Genomic DNA, 25,418 nt, shown 5'->3' on the forward strand with positions numbered 1-25,418 from the left:
ATGAAACATCGGTGGTGACTCATTAACTACATGATCAAATGATATCATTTACTGTTCCAATTAGACAGATCAAACTTTGAACCGTGGATAACGTACTCCAAAGAATGAGCGTAGTGGCAATCTGTTCCCATAAGTCGAGCTACTGACATGAATAAAGTTCATAGTAATGATTACAAATTTTCAAAAATCATGTCGATGCAGAAACTGTATGTTTAATAAGGCTGTCTTTATAATGAACCTCCGTCCAGCTCCTGGGGACGCGTATAAATATTCTCCCACTACGGTATTCTTAATGTTCGAAAACTGAAGTGTTACTGAAGCCAATGTTAAGGAATACTAACGTCAAGACATGATATGAACGCCTCGCAGCAACCGAGTGTGGTCAGTCATAATTAAAAACTACGTATTTCGCATTCATTGAGGGCTCACGTACCTCCTGATCATAACCCCATTCTGCACTATATGTGACTGCGACAGTTAATCACTAAGTTGTGTCGTAAGGGACGATTTCATTCCTCTTTCGATAGCCAACAGCTAATTTTCACCATTCACCTAACATTAACGAGGGGATCAATCTTAGCTGCCTAGACTTGGGGGGTGGGGGGGGGGGGCATTCACTCACCCTTGCTATTTATTTAATAAGAAGAAAGTTTACTAGGTTAGCTTTTAAAGAAATCTAGTTGAGTACATATCGGACCACTTTAACAGTCAGCATACAATGGCGGTGGAAATGGCATGACAGCTCTCCAGTGCGACTACATGTACAAACGTACGTCTGTGTACAGAGTACATACACAGACGGCATGTGTGTGGCTTACATGAGCGACCAACCAACCAACCACTGGCTGTTGGTTGAGTGAGGCTGCCACCAACTCCTCCTCCTCCTCCTCCTTCAACACCGCCGCCACACCACCACCACCAACCAAGGTCGGATTAGTCAAGGCGTGGGTTTTTCCTTCCAACGGCAACTCTCGAATACACGCACTTATGTCACTGACATATTAGGTTGAAAATTCCATGACACCCTCACTCTCTCTCACTTAGGTTACTATCACTTTGTTCCAAAGCTCGCATTGCCTCGATTACCAGGCGAGAGAAACGAGACGGAGACGGCTGTATATATACTACTTCCACCGGATAATCTTGCATTTGCAATCACTTCTACTTCGTGTGGCATGAAGGCACAATGAGGCGAGAATAACTATTCAACCGTCTGCCAACGAATACCAAAATTCTATTCGCATTTCCACGTCTTGGGGTCGAACCCTTTCCCAGCTTTAACTCTCACTCACTATTTCAACATCATTTCTTTCACTAGTAATGACATTTCACTGACACGTGTGTAACTGGAATATCCTGATCTTGATTCTTTTTTTTTTTTTCAAATGAAAAGCACATCAACACTGGTTACAAGGTAGTCAGAAACAGACTATTTGCATTAATGCGCATTTACATAATATCACTTTTGACAACACATATATGAATCGTCCGTTAACTTTTTTTTTTCTACCTCTTTCTTTTCCACAAATCCACAGGCCAAATAACTGCTAAATCCAGAAGGTAAAATAATCCTTGGGACACGAGTGCATATGGTTGATTTTGGTGAGCGGTAAATCCGGCAAAGTGGCATAGTAAGTCAACAACATATCACGTGAACAGCTCTGCTCTCTTCGTAGAAACGACCCAATTAAGTCAAATAAAATCATTATCTAAATAAATTATAGGAGCTAATAATGAGGAACTTCGAAAGCAGAGAGATTAAGGAAATTCTAATCCTGCATGAAGTAACAAAAGCTATAATAATCATCGGATGCCCCACTGGAAATCAATAATCAGGTACCAAGTTAAAAAAAAAATATAAAAAATACCCGACGCTTTAAAAGGAACTACATAACCCAACCTATAAAAAGCTATGGGAAAAAACTAAACAAAGAACTAACTAAAATGGTGAATGTAAAACGAGTGACATTTTGGAAGGCCATAAATATTTTTTCCCCCATTTTCAAGAATCAGAACGTAAGAACTGCGTCACAGGACACATGAAGGTCACTATCACCAGATAGCCTCCTCCCCCACCCGCATCCCCCCACAACCTTCACAGGCCCCCAAAATAAAACCCTTCTACTAACAGAGACCCGTTCAACTGCCCTCAACAACAATTACTACAACCGCAAAGTTATGAATTCATTCAACTATATACTGTAAATCATTCAAAATGCCTAACTGTAGATTATATAAGGTGGACTGCAGTTGGACCCCCACCCCTAATAAAACAGCTACAAGAGAGAAGAAGGAAAAGGGATTATTTGTAAAAAAAAAAAATGTATATAGAAAATTTATTATAAAAGGAAGCATCATCATACTCCGCTGTCGTCGGAGCTGAATCCAGCTCAGGCCTGGTGGATGGATGGACGCCGCAAGGCCCCTTGCACGCACACAAACCTCCTCTGTTTCCCCAGCCACCAAAGAGGCGGCAGCCCCTCCTCACCCACCTCCCTCCATCAAACCGAAAGGCCACCTCAAATCGGGGCCCATGACGGCAGGAGGGAGGGCCAGCGGGGGAGAGAGGGAGAGGAGAGAGTTGCGGCGGCGGCAGCATGGTGGCCCATATAGAGGCCGGGGGAGCAACATCCCTCCCCCGTCGACTCCCTTCCACCAGCAGCAAAGCGCTACTTGCCGGAGGCAAGAGGAATGGCTTCGCACACTCCCCCGTCAGCTTGGCGGTATCTCTCTACCTGCCAACGGAGACCTGGTGCTACGGCCAGACCTCAGCCTTCTCCAGCCGAGACGCCTAGCCCTTCGTCAGACGGGCCTGCCACACATCAGAGCCCGATACTGCCAAAGGAACTAGGCACCGGAGGAGAACTCGAACCGAACAACCGACAGACTCTCGCTCTAAAACTACAGCAGTAGTAGGAGCAGCAGGTTCTTGGCTGCTTGGGCAGAGGCTGGGGAAACCTTCTGCTGTAGAGGAGAGTCCGGTCGATCGGCCGAGCCACGACAAACTGAGGCTCCAGATCGAGGTTTATATACTCTTATGGTCGGTGGAGAAACCCCCCTGAACCCGACAATACTCTCGCCCCCTCTGGCCACGTCAGCTGCCTTCGTAAGGGCCAGATTCGAACAGCGCCCAGGCATCCACTCGCTCTTATCGCCATCCGCCGCTGAGGCGTAACCCACCACAGATGGCGCTGGTGTCGCAGACGGGGAGAGGGAGGGTGAAATGACGGAGGGGGGGCCACTAATAAGGGAGCGAGAAGCCGATGGGGGGAAAGATCTGGGAGTTTAGAGAGTCGCGCACTCTCTCTCTCTCTCTTCTCCCCCCCCCCCCCCCCCAACAAGCCCCCGACCCCCTTAGATGAAGGGGACCAGCATCCTGCGGTGGTATCGGCGCAGGTGACGTTCAGGTATGTGGCACACCTCCTATCCCCCCCTTCCTCCCCCCATCATTGCTCAGAGGGAAGGGGGAACGGGTGAAGCATTGCCGGCAGGTTAGGGGGCCAACGTATGGAAAGGGATAGGGGAGAACGTCAAGAGAGAGAGAGAGAGATAAATACAGGAAATGTTAAGGGACGGAGGATAATGCTTGAAGCAAAATGCAACGATCTCCCGTCAAGTCATTCTAGTAAGATTTGTGTAATATATATGTGTGTGTGTAGTTTGTTTGTGTGTGTGTGTGTGCGTGTGAATTATTCTGAAGTAATATAGCATTTAAGAATAGGAAAAAAACGTTAACATAAGCAATGGAGTCCAATATTTCAATATTTTATTTAGATTTCAGATACGACATCTCTCTCTCTCTCTCTCTCTCTCTCTCTCTCTCTCTCTCTCTCTCTCTCTCTCTCCACAGGGAAAAAAATGAAGACACCTCGTGTACAGGGCAAGGCAGCCCTCAAAATTAACGAGAGCAGCAGCAGCAAAAGGTGGCCCCAGACATCGCCTCCCATCCAACAAAATCTAGCCCCGGCCGACTCCCGTGAGCATGAGAGAGAGAGAGAGAGAGAGAGAGAGAGCGCGTCAGCGCCATCCCGAATATGCAGTATGTACATTTCTGGGAGGTGCACACACAGCTATACACATCCCACTTTCACTCCGAAACTCATTTTTTTTTTACTAATACCATAGGTATTGTATATCAAGATGCAACGTACTTATAAACCCTTAAAATTAAATTTTCTCTCTCTCTCTCTCTCTCTCTCTCTCTCTCTCTCTCTCTCTCATACATTTTTAGACTTCCTTTTTAGAAGAAAGGTCACTGGTGACTCGAGAGGAATGTCCGTGCATTCTATTCTGAATCTACTCCTTCGCCTGGGTATGTCTCTCTGCTGGAAGAAAGCTCCTTCTTTCGTTCTCCTCTATCCAATTCTAAGTAGGTTTTATAGTCGTTGATTTCTGTCTAAATGACGTTTCAATTGAATCCAACGTAGCAAACATTATAACCTGTAACATTCGCTAAAAGTGTTCGTCCCCGAACGAACATCAGAATTTTTCATATGTAAAGCATTCGCCATCACAAAAGGAGAGAAGCCTTTTGTTTTTGTCGCTGCACAAAGAACAGAAATATGCGAGTCGCTCAGCATACGGTCGAAAACGGCAATAATATACTTAAATTCCATTTGCTGCACCGGTTTTATGTCCCAATTATGCATTCTCAAGATCACAAAAATTAATAATAATAATAATAAATAAAATTCCACATAAATCAATGGAATTAATAACTGCCTCAACCCAGCAACTTTTACCAATTCGTTCGTTTCATCTGAAACAAATTACAATTGGAAACCAGTCCTGTCACTTCTTCTTCTTTTTTTTCTTTTTTTTTGTCGTTAATCAAGGCTACTTGATGTTACGCCCGAGTTTACAAACATAAAAACGACACCGGTGAAACGGCGATTCCCAGAAATGGGTCGAGCGACTGACGGCTATGAAAGGGAATAAACGTCTTCTCTGACACAGAGAGAGACCTTACAGACCTTACAGACCTTACATCTTGTTCGGGTTTGCCCCAGGTCCCTCAGTGTGAGGCACCTCTAATGTCTACCAGAGAGTTGCTAGTACATCTTCCGGTATATTTTGCATCTTCCAATCTTGGATGGTCTGGGATGCAGTTTAGATATTTGTCGAGCTTATTCTTAAAACACATCTACGCTCACTCCTGATATATTCCTCAGATGAGCTGGCAACGCGTTGAATAGACGTGCATTATCGATGCTGGTGCGTAGTGGATTAATGTCCTGTGTGCTTTCCTTATTTTTCCTGGTATAGTTTGGGCACTATTAATCTACCTCTGCTTGCTCTTTCTGATATTTTTAGTTCCATGATATTTTCTGCTATTCCTTCTATCTGTTTCCAGGCCTGAATTATCATGTAGCGTTCTCTTCTCCTTTCTAGACTATATAATTTTAAGAATTGTAGTCTTTCCCAGTAGTCTAGGTCCTTAACTTCTTCTATTCTAGCTGTAAAAGACCTTTGTACACTCTCTATTTGTGCAATATCCTTTTGATAGTGTGGGTAACCATAAAATCATATTGCAATATTCAAGTGGACTACGAACATATGTTTTATAAAGCATAATCATGTGTTCAGCTTTTCTTGTTTTGAAGTGCCGTAACACATTCCCATTTTTGCTTTACATTTTGCCAACAGAGTTGCTATTTGTTCATTGCATAACATGTTCCTATTCATCATCACACCAAGGTCTTTAACTGCTTCCTTATTTGTGATGGTCTCATTATTAGGTCCCTTATATGCATATAGCTTTCTTTCTCTGTCTCCATAATTTATTGATTCAAATTTATCAGAGTTAAATACCATCCTATTTACCTCTGCCCAATCATATACTTTGTTAAGGTCTCTTTGTAGAGCGTTCCTATCTTCATCACAAGTAATTTCTCTACTTTATTCTTGTGTCATCTGCGAAACTACTCACTACCGAATCCTTACATTATTGCTATGTCTTCAATCATAATAACAAACAGTATTGCAGCTAACACCGTACCTTGCGGCACACCGGATATTACCTTGGCTTTCATCCGATTTCTCGTCGTTTTTGCAATAAAACTATCTGTTTTCTGTTGTGTAAAAATTCTTTTAACCATCTTCCTACTTTATCCACGATATTGTGTTTTCTAATTTTCTTCGCTAATATATTATGGTCTACTTTATCAAAAGCTTTTGCAAAGTCTAAATAAACCACATCTGTTTTTCATTTCCGCTTTCATAATTTTTGAATATGTTTCTCAGCGGTGGACTAACAGTTGGGTTTGTGTACTTTTTCCGGGTACGAACCAGTGTTGTCCTTTATTAAACAAATTATTTTTTACATGTTTCATAATATTTTTCTTCATTACCCTTTCATACACTTTCATAATATGATGTTAGACTCCATCAGGCCTATAATTACTTGCCTCTAGTCTTTGATCCACTTTTGAAAGAGAGAGAGAGAGAGAGAGAGAGAGAGAGAGAGAGAGAGAGAGAGAGGTGAATGGGATGGTTTGGTAGAGGGGGTGGAGCGAAAGAAGGGGATCCATAACCACCTGCCTTCTCCCTCCTTGCCCTTTGGCTTCCGTTTACAACCACCTTATGACACGGGCGTCTGAGGGGAGGAGGGAAAAAGGTTTCGCTTCGCTTGTAAGGTCGTTTACAGTACCTCAGTTTCCAGTGAAAGACTGTGTAAGAGAAAACAAATTTCGAAATCTTCATTTACTAATTGAATTTCATATTTTCCCAACAAAATCTGTCAACAACAAATGATTTGGGAACTGGGAACTAGATCAGAGTATGGGAAGGTGTAAATTCATATTCCTCTCTCTCTCTCTCTCTCTCTCTTCTCTCTCTCTCTCTCTCTCTCTCTCTTCTCTCTCTCATTCCAGAATACCGTTAAAAATATTTATTTTTACGAATTACAAAAAGTGGTAATTCCCCAAGTTCCACTATTTATCAAAGCCTATTCCATCAAGATAATTACTCAAACGTGCCCTCTCCTCATTCTTCACTCTTCTTCTAACGTCCAAAAAAAAAAAAAAAATAAAATAAATTAAAATAAAAAAGTCCCTAGCCCGGTCAGCAATGAATGACATCCCACCTCTTCATAGCTAAAAGTCAACGCATGTTAAAAAAAATCTATATATCAAATCTGCAGTTAAGCCCAGTTCCCGTTACATACATAATATATGTAGTATATGCATGCCTTCATGGGTATTCAATATGATTTATGGGTGGAGTGACACGAAAGTCACAGATATACAGATGTAAAGTTTGGGGATGAGCAACTGGATCGTAAATATACAGTAGTGTGGAATGAGTGGAGGTTGCACACGATACAGTACTCACTGGGGCTAGTGACGAGAAAACGCATAAGTTGGTAAAGAATATGAATGTATTAGCAAGAGACGAAAGTTGCGAGTAAGATTGATGTTATTTCCACGGGTATTGGAGAGTGAATATACAAGATGATGGTCAGCGAAGGGATAAAGCGAGTTGCAGAGTAGGAAAAGCATGGGAAGTAGCAGGACGTGTGCAAAAGACTGGGAATAGTCTCTATAGTAGCCAGGTAGCCTGAGATGGAATGTATGAGGAAACTATTGAGCCAGCACTCCATTATGGGAGAGAGGTTTGGATGGATGGTGAGATGGTGAACACGACTGAAAGAAAAAGAGGTTGAAGCTGTTGAGTCAAATTGATTGTACAGTAAAGCATTAGGTAACGGTGAATAATCTGGAGATACAGAAATGGCGGTAAGAAGTTATACCAAAGAAGTTGGTCAAAAATGAAGTAAAAGCCTCAATATCAGAGAAGCGAAAGACTACTTTATAAGGTAGAAGTGAACAAGTAAATGGCGTAGTGAACGTAGGGTGGTTCGTTGTACTGCTGATAAGCCATTTTCTTTTGGAGTATAGATTTCTTTAGGAGTATAGAGGGGTTAATTGCAGGGAATCCATTTAGGGTATAATACGGCTAATACGGCGTCTGGTTTCAAGTTTTCTGCACATGGGTTAATCTTTCGATTCAGCGGTAAAAATTTAAATGCCACTATATAATAAGTATATATATATATTATATATATATATTATATGTATATTATATACTATATATACACACATACATAATACACAAACACACGCACACACATACATCCATGAACTTATCTAAAATAATGATTGCTCTTTTTCTATGATAAACATGTATCATGGACAAACAACTATATTCTCAAGCATAGTACACATTGAAAATTACATCAAAATATGTACCTATTACTTGAGTTATAGCATACGACTAAACTTGACGAATACAAGCTACTATACCCAGCACACGAAAAAGTTAATTTAATTGTAAAAGATGTGGAAAACGTTCATTTAAGTGTAAAAGAGGTAGTTTGCCTGGCACATGCCGAGATTTTTGAAAGAAGAAAAATATAAACGAATGCACTGAATGCAGCCACACATGCATTGCCAAGTCTTCGAGGAACCAACTTAAAATAAATGACACCTAAACACAAATGTAACGTTAAAAAGGAAGCTGGTGGGGCGGGGGGTTGAATCAAACTCTCATCCACCACAATCTCCTCCTAATGAGAGGCTTCAGTTTAGCCTCACACCAATTAACTATAGATGTAATTCACGACAGATGCTCCACCGTAACACTTGTGCACGGTTGATTCCAAGGCCAGCTCATTTTCAGGTGGTTATGCATGAGAGTATAATACTTAGTAAATGAGCTTTTGTTTTGAGCTCCAAATATTATGAGTCCTTGTTCGAAGGTTGGTTGGCCATGGGGGAGGAATTTAGATGGTACTTTATGGTAAATTGACCGACATTCCGGAGATAATAAAGTAACCGTAATTGACACGAAGGGCGTTAAAGCACTGATGCGAAATGAACTGGAAAATATAATTACCTTCACGCTGCACGAAAACACCTACTATACAAGCTACGCCATTACACAGAATGAATGAACACAAAGATGGCTACAAACTCATTTTGATTATTACCTCCTCTATCAGTACCCTATGCTGTGTTTTCCTAGATCTTGGAAAAACTGTCACCCTACCAAACAGTGTCTTCAGGGGTTTACCGAGACAAACTTGGTCTCATCTCAGGCAGTCGCGTGAGAGGTTTGACGAAGGCGATCTGGTTCAACAAGGCCACACACACAAACACACACACACATACACACACATAAACACACACTGAGGTGCGGTGGTAACCAAAACCATCACTTCCATTACCCTCTTAAATTTCAATTTCAATTCGTTTCTTAAAATGGGGCCGTATTCTCCGACCCCTACCGCGAAGTGCCAACTTCGAATACCAGGATCCGATTTTCAACCAATAAATCTCTCTCTCTCTCTCTCTCTCTCTCTCTCTCTCTCTCTCTCTCTCTCTCTCTCTCTCATTCCGTTCAAAAACCAACAGACAATTCTAATTGGAGTGAATTTTGCATCTCTCTCTCTCTCATATTCCGTCCATCAACCAACAGTCAATTCTAAACTGGAGTCAATTTTCCTGTTATCTCTCTCTCTCTCTCTCTCTCTCTCTCTCTCTCTCTCTCTCTCTCTCTCCACAGACTCAATGCCGTTTTTGCAATCTCGTCACTTGCAGGAGAGGACGGGGCCAGCAACAGCACAAGAGCTTTATACGTCCGTTGCAACACCCCTCAAAAACCCAATCATTGATCCGCGAGTTACACGTGCGTGTGTGTGTGAGAGAGAGAGTGAGTGAGTGAGTGTGTGTGGCTTTGTGACTGGGCGTGCAACTGTGCAATTCGAGTTTTAGAGGCCACAACACATTGCTTAGAATCGAGGGTGATTTTTGTGTTCATAACTTAAATACAAATATCTTTCCCTTTCGGTATTCGAAAACTGCGAACAAAAAATGAGTTACAAGTTATCCAATGGGACTACTTTTACTAACGGCTCTCTCTCTCTCTCTCTCTCCTCTCTCTCTCTCTCTCTCTCTCTCTCTCAAGCGTGCCTCATACTTCAATAAATGAAGTCAAGAGAATATAAAGGGAAAATGGAAGAAAAGGCAGTAGCTACAAAGAAGAACTTTCGAAAGTTTCAAACGAGAGAGAGAGAGAGAGAGAGAGAGAGAGAGAGAGAGAGAGAGAGAGAGCATCTTCGAAAGTAAAAGTTGCATGACCACGAGGCTCTGCAAAAGGCCCCTACCTTCCCCATCTCACCCAACCCCCCTTTCCTTTCTCCCCCTACACTTCCACAAAAGACTTCGTATCTCCCCCTTAACGGCATTTCCACAGTCGTCGAGAGAGAGAGAGAGAGAGAGAGAGAGAGAGAGAGAGAGAGAGAGAGAGATAAAATGAAAAATCCACAATCAAAATACCTACTTACAGTGTACGGGGCAACACGCGGACCAAATTATTATTATCATCAAATTATTATCATCATCATATTCTGAAGATGAACCCTATTTATTTGGAACAAGCACAAAGGGGCCACAGACTTGAAATTCAAGCTTCCAAAGAATGTGGTGCTCATTAGGAAGTAAGAGAAGAAAAAGGGAACTACAGAAAGTAAAGAATTCTTCCACACACATATTACGTAAGGACTAATCATAACGTTACGGACAATCGTACAGACAGTCATATAGCAACAGATTTCGTAAACCAGTTCCCTGCACCTTCCATTTAAAGCTTTCTGAAACCAACTTGGCCGCACACAAACCTCTCTCTCTCTCTCTCTCTCTCTCTCTCTCTCTCTCTGTCTGTGAGCAGAGCTGATAGTGTGTCATGCACTGGGGCCATATATGGCTCACTTTATGGCCTGGCTCACGAATGGATGCACGCACATGTGGGCTGAGGAAAACTACACATAGCCAGGATACATCAAGCGAAACAGGTCTTAGCTAACCAGCTCAACTTTGGCAGGCAATGAATTACCATGCTGATGTTTATTCAATAAGGCACGAGTTGTCAATCAAAAATGATCATGTCCATTGAGACACACACAGATTTATCACGTTCCTAACTTTCGTGATTCTGTTATACAGATATATTATATATACTATATAATATATTATATTATATATATATATATATATATATATATATCTATATATATAATATATATAGTATATAGATATCAATATATATATAATACGAATTAATATATATATATACATATATAAATATATGAGAGAGAGAGAGAGAGAGAGAGAGAGAGAGAGAATGATACTACAGACTTGGCAACCTAGTCACACAATGTTGAAAAATTCACAGCACTTCCTGCTTCCCTGTGCATGCCTTCTAAGATGCAACAGCAATGCTAATAAAACTGTAATATAATTTTAGTTCTCATGCATGAGCTCAACTGCTTCCCCACGCTTGAAAACGATTATTCCCTAAAGCCTAATAACGCACTCTCCCTCATACACGAGAGCAAAGGCTTCTCCGTCAAGACGTTGTTTCTTCTTATAAGGTTCCACCTTCTACTATATGTAATGGCAAAATAGAGGGCCCTAATGCACAATGTAGTTACTTCCCTTTAATCTCTCTACCAAATTTCCTGAATTTTTTTAATGAACACTAATAACACGTAACATTGAAACAAACCAAGGTTAATAATCTAATCAGCAACTTTCTTTTTAAACAGGCATAAGTCACAACTCATTAAAAAGCATAGCATATAATATAATAATAATAATAATAATAATAATAATAATATAATAATAGCACCTAACTGGATACGCATATAAAGATACGATTATCGTCATCTTAATTTCCTATCGCTTCCCCATGTAAAAAAGAAAAGAAAGAAAGACTAATGATTCATAAAAGAACTTGGCGTGAGATTTTCGGGGGAAAGCACAGATAATGATCTCTCTCTTTCTCTCCTTCGTCTTTCTCTAGCAAGGTAAGGAGTGAAAAGGGGGCCAATTTCTCTTTTTAGAAACTTAATAGTGGCTTCCTGATTAAAACTATTTTGCTCTTGTACATCAACAACAAGTTGCTGGTACGTATTGTGTCAGAATATATTCCAGTACTTTAAAAAAAAGTACTTTAAAAAAGTACTTTTTAAAGTACTTCAAAAAAAGAAAACTGAGAAATAATCACAACTATTCCACATCTAAAAATCATACCAAGGACAAACGAATCATCGGCAATGTCACTTGATAAAACGAAGAAAAAAAATAAATAAATAAATTGAAGACGTTCACTTGCTAGGAAAAACAAGACTTTCCCACAAAGACACAGACCACCCACAAGAGGTCAATTTACCTCTAACGAGATGTTGAGGACAAATCATGGTCTTTTCATGAGCTGGAATTCAGTCACTAAGCCTTTCCATGACAATGGATATCAATATGGCTGGTGCAGAGTGCTAGCTGTACCACTGTTATACACCTTTGTACCTATCAATCAATATCACCGAAGACTGTACTGTATCTGCGCTGAACTGAAAAGTCATCATACTTAGACACATATTATATATATATATATATATATATATATATATATATATATATATCTATATATATATATATATTATATATATATATATATAATATATATATATATATTAATATATTCCTAATTTAGAAGGGAAGGGGTGGTCAAAAGGTGTTACATTTCCAGTTTTCATACAGTCATTTTGAAGTATAGCTCTCCAGTCCCATGCCATTGTTCGCCATACTTGCAACCAACCACAGTCGACTAACAACCAAATACATCCACTATCTAATTCCCATCGTCTTTTTTTCAGGGGATCGAACCCCGGCCCTTTAGCTGGTGAGGCGAAGTGCCATGGCCACCAAACCAACAACAATAACGCCGTCCCCGTAATGGATGCACCTCGAGAGAATGAGAACACACAATGGCCGCCGCCACATTTATCCTTATGATCTAAACAGAACAATTCAGTGCCATAAGATCTGATGAAGTGACGTGAAGTGCACCCCCTTCCCCCGTCTTTTTTTTTCATAAACAACCGTTAGGTCTGGCCATTTATCACCAACCCACCACCGACGCATAATGGAATTGTGAGGACTATGACGGCAATGCAACTGTTTATATAAATAGACGAGGGTGAATTTAATGAGAAGGCCCACAGGCTGACATTTACTTGGCCCTTTCTGGTTCTGGACCGAAAGAAAGAGAGGCAGAAGGGAACAAACAGCGAGGCCTAATGAATGAGATGATGTTACAAAGCAGTTGACAGTAACTCCGCAAGAAGCAGAATAAAACTACGAGAAACACCACAACCTATAAAGATAAAAATACAAAACAAAGGAACTATCATTGGAACTTGAGAGGTAAAACGCTCTGAATCCAAACAATGACAGTTTACTCTCTACACTATCATCAACAACAAAGTAAAGCCGGAAAACTTTCAGAGCTTTGCGAGAGCACTCACTATAAAGCCATTCGTATGATACGCCCCGAATAACGAACAACACATTCAGCCTCTCAAAACTCTGTTATTTGAAATAAGCAAATATTTGGTAAAAATCCTTAGCTAATATGCGTCAGTCGATCGCAAATGTACACCACACGAGAACTCCACTAACTCCCAACATTAAGTGTTATCTCACCCATAACATCCCTTGTTGACAAAGATAAGCATCTCCTTCCCTCTAACTCCCAAGCGAAATTTCTTTAAAATTTCACAGACAATATTTTGCCTAATCCTTTTAACACACAAACAAACAAACCGAACCAAAGGCATAAATCTCTTCGCGGGAGGTAATTATACAAACTTTTCTGCAATTCTATTATTCCCAAAGGAATTGCCCTTCCACGCTTTAAATAAAACCGCCCTACAGTTCACAGTAACTTAAATACATTCGAGTCAATGGACGAAATAAAAGAAAAAAAAAGTTATCAAATTACTCGCCACGGGAAAATTGCTCAAATTTCTTACCCACTCTGCGACCAAACACCACCAAAGCCCAACAACTCACCTGGAACAGAAAAAAAAGATAACGAATTAGTAAAACAACAAGAATTCCTATCAATAATTCCTGTAACTGAAGGTCAAGCTGATATTTGAGGGAAATAGAGAAAATGCGTTGAAAGGTCACTGGCTAAAAGAATATTTTTTTTTCCGACAACCTGTTTACTATCTTAAAATGAGAGAGAGAGAGAGAGAGAGAGAGAGAGAGAGAGAGAGAGAGAGAGAGAGAGAGAGAGAGAGAGAATTACTTTCGCATCACGGTTTTCGTCTATATATACATCAGTTTGTTTTGTATAACATTTGTCCTTTCTTCACATGAAAACTCGATGCTTTCACAGCCGACAGACTCGGTAAAAGAAAGCGGAGATATTTTCTTTCCAGCAACGGCCAACAGGAAATCATAACGAAACAAAGATGAATCAATTATAGAGAACCTAGGCAAAAATCTACTTCCACCAGTCAAAGACGACAATATCCAAAAACCTTTTTCATTTTTAGTGTTATAAAATATATATTATGTTGTACACAAACCTTACTTTCAGATTGCACCTTACAACACTATTCACTTTTGCATTACGCAATTTTTAGTGAAAATCGTGAAATCCAGAGTACACAATTCTCCTGCATGGAAAATGTGTCCTATTTTTGTTCCTGAGAGAGAGAGAGAGAGAGAGAGAGAGAGAGAGATCCTGAGTAAACAATTTTCCTGCATGGAAAGTGCGTCCTTTTTGTTCATATGAGAGAGAGAGAGAGAGAGAGAGAGAGAGAGAGAGAGAGAGAGAGAGAGAGAGAGAGAGACTTCAGTGCCACAAGACATGTCGAAGACATATTATAATCCAAGGCAACAGAAGGCGTACACACACTACTACTAACTATTCCCCTAAATAACATCTGTATCACGCCACTCCGAATGACTCAGAGGGGAACAATACTTTCCAAGAATATTGGCAGTGAGTCACGTTTATTGTAAACCATCAATACAGCTGCCACCGGAAATATCACCACGATTCCTCTAATGAAAGGATTTTTAAGATTTTATAAAACTCGACGCCACGTTCCCTTTCCACATGCAAAAACAATCCTTGTCTAATTGCGAGTAAGAAACAGAACCACAGTTCTATTGACATAATAAAAGTTGTTGATTGTATTAGCTGTATAGTAATGGCCTTTGAGTAGAAGTGGCCTCTTCATAACCGAACTACTACATTAATTAAACAGCTTGACAACAGCCGAAGCCTAGACGCAACCAGATCCTCCACACGCACCAATAGATCACAAATGCAACTACAATGGAGCCCATAGGAATGGGTTAACCAACAACCGTCTTCGATGAGATTTCATAAGATAGGGAAACGGAGCGGCAGACATCGATGGCATCGAGTTACAGTTCTACCGGACTCAATAACTGTAGCCCGAGTACTAAACGCGGACATTTTCCCTTTAACACCACAACTATACTCTACAATGAAGCATAGGTCTTTAGTAATATCTGTCCATAGCGCACAGACTACTTTCATATAAACACCAATTCATGATCATTTAAAATAGCATAGGATCTACTATGTGTAACTCTGTTATCCGTGTCTCTTCCATTTCTGCCCAGACCCGCTGGCTAATACCATCGAATACCCAGCAGACTGGTCTCCATGTTACTAGATAAGCCGTACATGGAATACGTGAACACTAAAAGACCCTTGGAGAGAGAGGAGAGAGAGAGAGAGAGAGAGAGAGAGAGAGAGAGAGAGAGAGAGAGAGAGAGGTATCCCTCCGTATTTGGATAATTTTAGGTAGTCACGCAATGCACAACATGTAAGTGAAATTCCAAGTAAATTGTTGCTAATCTATAAAGCAATCTTCACCTTTATTCAAGCGTTTTGTGGCACTACTTTAGGATGCAGGTAACAGCATAAACAAAAATAAATGAGGGGGGTAATATTTTTGCTTATTAAACGAAACACAAGGGATATATAAAATCAAATCAATGTCTTTAAAATGAGGCTACATACGTGTCTTTAAAAAAAAAATGCTATGTAAATCTACAGTATATAAACTTTACACTTAAGGCTGCAAAGTTGCTTAATTTACTCAGCAAACCCCAACAAAATAAATAGGGATTCTGACTTCGTACAAAATGAAGCCCAAGAGGCAGACGAACAAAGCGTTATTTCATAACATTACAAAGTCTCTCCGAGATACAAACACGCTCCAGAAGTCATATTCAATAATACTATTGGTAGATAAAAAAAAAAATCAGTAGCAGTGATTCTTTTATGGCACAGTCGTCCAGCCTCACAGCAACTAAAAATGGAAACGTCAGGGGAGAGAGAGAAGAGAGAGAGAGAGAGAGGAGAGAGAAGAGTAGAGAGAGAGAGGAGATAGAGAGATGAGAGAGAGAGAGAGAGAGAGACTCTCTAAACCCATGACCTTAATACTGTAACGACTGATAACTGCATGAGCTACTTTTTATTTTTTTTCCCTTGTACTCAATTCGTCTTGACTTCGTAAATTATCCTGTGTGAACGGATTGCAGAAGACACTGCGACACTGACCTTACGCTACAATGCAACAGCTTCTTCTCTTTGTCTCATTGTTCGATATAGCCTGGCTTCTGCTACCCGTGGGAGAGGAATGGAAGTCCCAGGTTTACAAATGTAATGTCTGCTTTACAAGCAACTCGAATGGAGTCGTTTGGTCATTGCTAAAGCAGGATCCCAATACTGAGTAGATATGTATGCGATAGAAGCAAAAGTCTGGAAAATATCACTTCTTCTTTCAGGAAAATGAGAAATATAAGAGAATTTCCAATCATCGACAGGGAAGGGAAGGTGGACATTGTCTCTTCCACACGCTCAAGCTTCCAGACTGCGTACCACGCACGCATACGCTGAATAATGCAAGCCGAGATTATATAAATACTTGAGACTGTAACAAGTAGATGCGTTTCCTATGAAATCGATATACTCTCAGGCAAAATATCCTCCCTTTTTAAAGAATGTTATCGCATTGGACATCTTTAAATCACATTGAGAGAAATTCTTTAACTACTTGATGAAAGAGATTCTGAATAACATGACATTTTCTTTAAAAGAATCTGACAAAAACAAATTCTCTCTCTCTCTCTCTCTCTCTCTCTCTCTCTCTCTGACACACGACATACAATATAAAAAAGAAAGTATTTTGAAAAGGTACGGATTAATTTTTCTTAGCCCCTGAACCAAAATCAATCCGTGACGTGCTAAGATACACGGGATACTGATTAAGATAATCGCATTACACTCTCTCTCTCTCTCTCTCTCTCTCTCTCTCTCTCTCTCTCTCTCTCTCTCTGAAGATTGCAAACAGGTTGTTGAAAATGAGAGATGAAACATTCTTCTAGGTGTGAGACCTTTAAGCACAATTTTCTTAATTTCCCGCAAAGAAGGAGGGCGAAGGAGAAATTCCTTTCTTAATCCTCCTCACTGGAATCCCAACCCAGACAGGGCGATTCCAGCCCCTCTAAATCTGTCTGGCGATTCCAGCCCCTCTAAATCCCAGTTATGTGAAAGAAAAGAGGGGAGACGGTACGCACGAGCGAGATAAGAAGAGAGAGCAGACCGAGAGAGATCATCTTTAAAAAGTGCCATTGACACAACCCTGCATTTATCTCTCAAGGTGGGCGTGGTAGGAGGAGGTTGACAGAGAGAGAGAGAGAGAGAGAGAGAGAGAGAGAGAGAGAGAGAGAGAGAGAGAGGAAATGGTGATGGGGGTTTGCTTAGGCAACCCATGCCCCTTCTAAGATGGTTTGCGTTTTCACATTTATTGTATTCCCCAATAAATACTCTCTCTCTCTCATCAATACCGTATTCATACTCATTTTCCCCCCACACTCACAAACATGACAATCCATACATACTATGAAAGGCTACTGCACAACGAGTCTGCCATTAAAGGGCATCAACCTTGTAAGACAAGATGGTTACTCGGTGCCCACAAAAGCAATCATTCACACTAAGCCATAAATACGCCATTTGCTCCGCTACAAGACGTCTGGGCTTGCAATCACAGACGAACGACCAAAACAAACGCGCTCCACTCATGAGTCAACTTCCTGTTGCAACCGAGAAGACAAGACAGGCACACACACACGAGCAGCGGTGGGGTGACATTTAAAACAGATCGAAAATTTGAGGATGAGAACAAGAAAGGGGGGTGGGGGGGAGACAGGAGACATGAATAATCGAACTCGTCTCAGCGGCGGAAGAGCAACAGAAGAGCACCGACCGACCGACCAAGAACGAGGGTTCCTTTCTTTCTTTTCTGTTTAAGCTTGAGGGCAAATTTTCATCCTTGAAAAGCCCGTAATGACGACTCGCTTCCTCGCAAGCAAACTGCACCTTCTTTTTCCTGTAATCTCGCGGTGGTGGTTTTCCTCCGCTTATCACCATTATTCACATATTAATTCTACATGCGTATACAACGCGCTTCATACGCTACTGTCTTGCTATATGGAACCTAACGGAACAAAAACTGTGATCGTTTCGATACGGGACAATGCGACAACGTGGAAACCAGGACCCGCTGGTAGAAACTATAGATCGAATGTGGATGCTGATGGTCTGCGCGTATACTGTTCTTGGGAGTAAATTACAATTGTTGGGAAGACACAAAATACCACTTTTATCAATCTTCTCTATATTTTCTAAAAGGTAAAGGTCCTGGGAAGCTGTTCACATCCTGCCATGAGAACAGTCTTCCAACTAACGGTAAAAGTGAACAAGATGTGAAAACGGGGGAAAAAAAAAACAGTTTTTTTCCTCTGACAACCTTATAAAAATGTTTCTTGATAAACTGTCATTTTCGTGCCTGACATACTAGCAAACTTTCTTCTCGTCATGCATATATGACAACTTTCTTCGTGATTTTTATTTTTTTTAACAAACCAACTTTCTTCCTTACAAAAATGCAACATTTGTTAGTTTGCTGGAAATCTCCCGAAAATTCCTCACAAAACATTATTCCTTCAAGCACAGATTACCGCCATTCCTAAGGACACTATTTCCCCGAGAAGAAGAGAACAAAACATTCTGCTTGACAAGGAAACATTGCTCCTGACAGGCGGAAATTTTCTAAAGGGACCGAGCCATTTATTTTATTTTTTTCTCCTGCCAAGGACGCCGTACAAGAAAATTATTCTTCCTGCTAAGGAGGTGGACAGTGATTCGTGATGACATTCAACAAGATTCCAAACCTCTTTATCCTTTGGTGGAAATCTATAATAGCTAAATAGATTTATAATCAACAAAAAATAACACTGAAGGATTTGCCCGATATTACTACTAGCATACCTTTACAATAAAATCTCTAACAAAACAAATGATAAAAGGCCACTGCACACCACAACATGTCATTACGGAGAAAAAATCATATCAACAGCTTGATTAATTATAAATTAATACAGGACAAATAACCGTAATAACCTTAATCAAATCGAATATCAGAACTCTGGAGCAATCCATCTCCAGTCGCCCCAGAATCACTTAACTTGAATTATTCAGAGCCATCTCCACACAACGACAGGTGTGCGCTCACACTTTAAGCACAGGTGTACAGTACTAACTTCGCTGGACGCCATTCATTCCCTCCAACTTTTTCGTGCGGGAGAGAAAAGTTTGAAAAGTCATGAGAGAGAGAGAGAGAGAGAGAGAGAGAGAGAGAGAGAGAGAGAGAGAGAGAGAGAGACGAAAAGGGCAAGGGAGGAATACATGAGGAATCTCCAAACACGCTTATATCTCATTAACCGGCAGGTAACGTACGTGAGGTACTACCATTGGCGACCGAGAAAGGGGACCAAACTCGTAGGTAGGGAGAGAGAGAGAGAGAGAGAGAGAGAGAGAGAGAGAGAGAGAGAGAGAGAGAGAGAATGTGTGTGTGTGTGTGTGTGTTGACTCAAGCGGCCGACCCTGCTATACAGTGGGATTAATAAGGTCACAGGAAGGAGAAGATATGTATGCATAGGTAGAATCTACTGGTCATAGTTTCTTCATTTATCTTGCACTTGGATCTTAAGGCTTTGTAGTGACCAGCGCATCCATAAAAGCGCGGAGAATTCGAGAAGTTAAGAGGGCAACGTGGCTATTACAATCACACACTCACACACACACACACAAGGAAGATATAAAGATCGCGAGGGAGAGAGGGGTGACTACCACTCAATTCCGTATCTATTTCGAACCAATAAACACTACTAAAGTTAGTGCTATCTCACAATCTATATTATGCAGAACTCCTTCTACTGATAGGAATCTAAGGATTCGAAGAAAGAATCGCTCCCTTTTAACAGCGCGGCAAGGTCCTACAAACGTGTATAATGTCTCCCAAGGGCTTGCGATGACGTCAGCAGCCATCGCCGGGACCCTGCCGGGACGCTGCAGTGACGTCATCAGCAACATAACTACTCTGAATTCTATTTATGTCGTCCTGTAACTCGCAAACAAAAATCGCCTTTCAAAATACGACCAAGCGAATCATTTGTTTTTCCAAATTACCCTGATTTCTCTCTCTCTCTCTCTGTTGTTGCCATGTGTTCTGAGAAACACATCTTCCAAAGAGTTTATTGGACCATTGCCCATATTCATTATGGGCAATGAATATGCCCATATTCATTATGGGCATTAGCAGATCTTGCTCGGGAAAGGAAATCCCCTATTTCCAAACACACACACACGAACGTACAAAAGCGATGACGCAAACACAGGATATGTGAATTCTACGTATTTTAAAAGGACGAAGCGACAAAAAACTATGAATTACACATCTCAGAAATGAGAATATATACAATAGCATTTCTTTGAAAAAGTGTTAGCGCAACTCTGTATAATAAGTGTGGTATTGCGCGCGCGCACACACACACAATATGAATAAAGAATCCAAGAGCGCAAGAGATTTCCTACATTCTTTCTAATGAAAGGTTGAGAGGGGGAATGACGTGGTAGTTGAGAGAGAGAGAGAGAGAGAGAGAGAGAGAGAGAGAGAGAGAGAGAGAGAGAGAGAGAGAGCAATGAATAATTTTTCTTTCATCAAGTCCGGAAGTGGAAGTGGGAAAAAAGAACGTTCCTTATCATTTAAATTCCACATATTCTTCACAACTCTTGGACGGACTGAACAACAGAGCGACAGGATATCCCCAGCAATCCTACCCCCCCCACCCCCAGGCCCCCCCAACGGTTTGTGGAGTGACGGATATATGTATACTCGGACTCGACAGTTCTACAAAACTGATACCTAAAAGTTTCAATCCATCTTCTACAGCAGTTTCATCGTGAGTATGAGATTCCTTTTGTTTACATTTCCACCGTGAAGATCTTCATCTCACCACTTTTCCCTCATTTAATCTAACTGTTCGATTCGAAACTATTCCCAAATCGTGACGAATTGAGTTCCATATCCCAACCTTTTTATAAGTGGCACAAACAATTAATGCATTTATAATTGGGAAAGTGTGAAACAAAGGATCATAACAAATGAAAAGAATTTCATGTCTCAAACTCACAGAAATATTATGTCAAGAAATGTGACACGTTCTTCAAAAAATCAAACGTTTAAATAAAGAACCACACACAAAAATACTCACCCCTTCATGGTTTCTAAAGGCAATCTTTGGACTTGCAGCGCTGTTCTGAAAATAGAAGAAAGAATTCACATTATTAACAGATTTGTAAAACTTGTATTAATGGAATACAACAAAAAATAAATATACACTTTACAATATGAAAATGCTGACATTCGATGCCATGAATAGACAGGCTGCCTAACATCCTCAATAACCTGAGAGAGAGAGAGAGAGAGAGAGAGAGAGAGAGAGAGAGAGAGAGAGAGAGAGAGAGAGAGAGAGAGAGAGAGCAATCTATTCTCCGCATGACAACGCCGATGGATGAAGGCAGCACGACTCCCCAAAGACAGACAGGCTTTAACCCAATAACCTACAACTACCAAGAATATCGGTTAGGCCCAGATACTATTCAAAGTTGCAAAGTACACGGACTTTCTAAACACTTGAATAATCCACTTAAAAACTGTTTTGTCTAAATGAAAATGTGACAAACTATATAAAGTAGTATTCAAGCCGAGATAAAATTTTTTATATAATATTCCACTCGAAATAAAAAATGTCTTTGATATAGTATTCCACTTGAAATAAAATTTTTCGTATACTATTCCCTGAAAAAAATAATTTTGGTACAGTATTCCAATCGAAAAAATTTTTTTTGGGCGTAGTACTCCACTCGAAAAAAATCATTTTTGTGGCAATACTAAATTTCATCCAACACCTTGATCAAGGTTTTATTACATAACACATGTGGCGAATGCATGGATAATTTACAACAAGGAAAGGAAAATGTTACAGGTAACTACCACTGAAAATGTTAGAAGTTACATAAAAGATAACTCAATTAGTTTTATCACTTGCAACGATAATAAGGTCAAAGTTATATTACAGGTGACGCGTTTGGCATAATTTCCAATATGATGCATACAACACGCTTTTATGCTATTCATAGAACGCCTATGTTTTCTCTTAATGGTGGTCTTCTCTCTTTGTTTTCATTCTCCTCTTCGCATCTCCATACAATCTTCCTCGATCTTTTCAGACAAGCAATTGACGAGTACGCTCATCCACAGTTGACCAAGGTCATGCCCGCTGGCAGAGAGAGAGAGAGAGAGAGAGAGAGAGAGAGAGAGAGAGAGAGAGAGAGAGTAGCCTCTATCATCCTGACACAAAGATACCCAACAATAGTTAACTCGTCAGTAACTATTGAGTAACGGCTACTCATCATTGAGAGAGAGAGAGAGAGAGAGAGAGAGAGAGAGAGAGAGAGAGAGAGAGAGAGAGTAGCCTCTATCATCCTAACACAAGATACCCAACAAAAGTTAACTCATCAATAACTATTGAGTAACAGCTATTCATCATTTACATGAATTTGTCTCGCATGATTATGAGACGCAAATAAAATAAATAAACATCCCTTTCATACCGGTAGCTTCCGGTCTGATTCGAGTTGGAGGTTATACGTATTATAACATTGACAGCTATACCGGTTTTGTTCGGTGTTCAGTCAGTCCACTTCCGTACGAGGAATGCCAACATCACTTTAACTTCGGCAGAGCGTTACGTTACCGACGTACGTTTTTGCTTTACCGATGGAGCTTTAACGTTCGTTCTGTTTGCGAACTCCCGTGATATGTTCAGCATATTATAGGCATAAGTTGTATGGTCAATACATAATACGAAAACAGGGTCACCGCCTGCCTTAAGGAATGCTATCTATCTATAACTTTCATTGCCATATTTAACTTGCATAAAACGCGCGCACAGCCACAAAGACACAAGCACATTATATATATATATATATATTATAATATATATATATATATATATATATATATATATATATATATATATATATATATTCTTAAGCCTTAACAAACGTTAACGAAAGTTTAAGCACAAGTTCACTGAACTTGGTCGAACAACCCTCAATAACAATGGTGCTCCCCACGCCCTCATAGAACTATATACCTAGCTAATTAATAAAACAAGGCTTTCAGACATACTATCAAGCGCCGTGAACTCGGGCAAACTTACACCTTTTCCGATAAGGAGAAGCTGGTTACAATTCATGGCTCCACGAGATAAGGCGACCGCCACTCGAGTCTTGTGAACTCCGTCATTAGCTAGGCATCAAACCAGACTCATTTTCTGAAGACGGTACTACGTCTCAACTTCAAGCACTTGAAGGGAACACGGTGGACACAGATAACAAAATGATGACTCGCACCGAAACCATGCTGATAAGAGTTGTCAGTCGGACTACAAATGCCTTAACAACTTCGGAGAGGCTTTCCACATACTCGTAGAGGAAGACGAATTTGGCATTACTATATTCTAAGTAAAAGTCTCCGTTTTCCCGATACAAGACCAATCACATGTAGGCTCTGAGGAACTCAGATTACTCCAGATTACTGCCACAATCATATAACTCAAAACTATGCAATAAACTGCGAGTAAAATTCTCCGTTTTCACAGTACAAGAGAAATCATATTCAGGGTCAGAGGAACTCCACAATCACTCCAGGTTATCGTCACGATCAGATCACTGTAAAGCTAAACGTCCTGGAAAGAAAGATACAGGACAATTCCTCCCCGAGAAAAAGACTCTCCGTTCCTATTCCAGGAAAAGTTAACTTAAAATCTCCGCGCGCTCTTCCTCGCTGATCTTTTTTGGTGAATATTGGCAACGATTTTCCTCATACCTGAGCCGCCTTGATACATCTACATTCCTCCTCTTCCTCCGCCCATCTGAGAGAGAGGAGAGAGAGAGAGAGAGAGAGAGAGAGAGAGTCAGTTCCTTCACAAATTCCCAGCTTAAATCCACACCAACGATAACCAAAGAACTAAATAGACAAGTTTTATTATTATTATTATTTAAAAAATAACTATATTAGGAGCCAAGCAGGGTTAAAAACGATCTTTTGAGTTTCATACCCCTGCATGAATACCAACTTAATCAAAGCGATTAAAACATACTGAGAGAGAGAGAGAGAGAGAGAGAGAGAGAGAGAGAGAGAGAGAGAGAGAGAGAGAGCCGAAATTCCTCTAAAGAAACAACACTGGAAGAACTATCTCACCGATAATAGCATTCCAATAGGCCTCAGAAATAATTTGATTAAATTAATAAGCATAAGAAGCGAAAGACTGCAAAAAGACGGAAACGTAGCCACGACATGGGTTTAGAGCCGCCCCCCACCCCCCTGTCTCAATATAGCAATCATCTGCCAACAGGTGGGCTATCGAGTGTACGGAGAAAGAGCTGGCGTTTGCCAGAGTCTTAATAATAATGGCTCAGAGGTCGAAAAGTTTCGAATCCAGGCAGATACGAAGGTTACGAATTTTCGGGGAAAAGAGGCTTCACCTCAAAACTCGTTTCGTTCAATAACATTGCGACGGAGCAGGTAAAGTTTCAGGGAGTATTCTGTACCTTCAGTAATCATTCCTCCTCACAGAGTTGAAAAGTTAAGTATATCTTAGTTTTACCAGACCACTGAGCTGATTAACAGCTCTCCTAGGGCTGGCCCGAAGGATTAGATATTTCTACGTGGCTAGAAACCAATAACTGGTTACCTAGCAACGGGACCTACAGCTTATTGTGGGATCCGAACCACATTATATAGAGAAATGAATTTCTATCACCAGTAATAAATTCCCCTGGTTCCGCGTTGGCCGACCCGAGAAACGAACTTCGGACCACCGGATTGGTAGCCGAGCGCGAAATCCGCTCGTCCAATGAGAAACTTCCTCACAGAGTGCTTTTAGAAAATTTCCAAATGCAAGCGAGTGTGATTCACGGCACGATTTTATCTATTATATTAAATTAAACGTACAAAACTAAATTGTCTAAAAGTAATCAACTGGGCATAAACATATTATCTCTCTCTTCTCTCTCTCTCGATATATATATATAATATAATATATAGA

The 25,418-nt window shown here is 40.5% G+C and overlaps 1 protein-coding gene across 1 annotated transcript in view; it reads right to left on the reverse strand.

Annotated features, from left to right (window-relative positions):
- Nucleotides 1-25,418, reverse strand: part of LOC135212587 (RNA polymerase II elongation factor Ell-like) — a 216,277-nt gene that overhangs the window by 31,022 nt on the left and 159,837 nt on the right. Inside the window, exon 2 of the mRNA XM_064246131.1 lies at nucleotides 21,516-21,560. Within this exon, the coding sequence (XP_064102201.1) occupies nucleotides 21,516-21,560 (45 nt within the window). The remainder of the gene's footprint in view (nucleotides 1-21,515; nucleotides 21,561-25,418) is intronic.

The sequence above is a fragment of the Macrobrachium nipponense genome, chromosome 41 (assembly GCF_015104395.2).
Source record: "Macrobrachium nipponense isolate FS-2020 chromosome 41, ASM1510439v2, whole genome shotgun sequence".
In the NCBI taxonomy this organism is placed as follows: Eukaryota; Metazoa; Arthropoda; class Malacostraca; order Decapoda; family Palaemonidae; genus Macrobrachium; species Macrobrachium nipponense.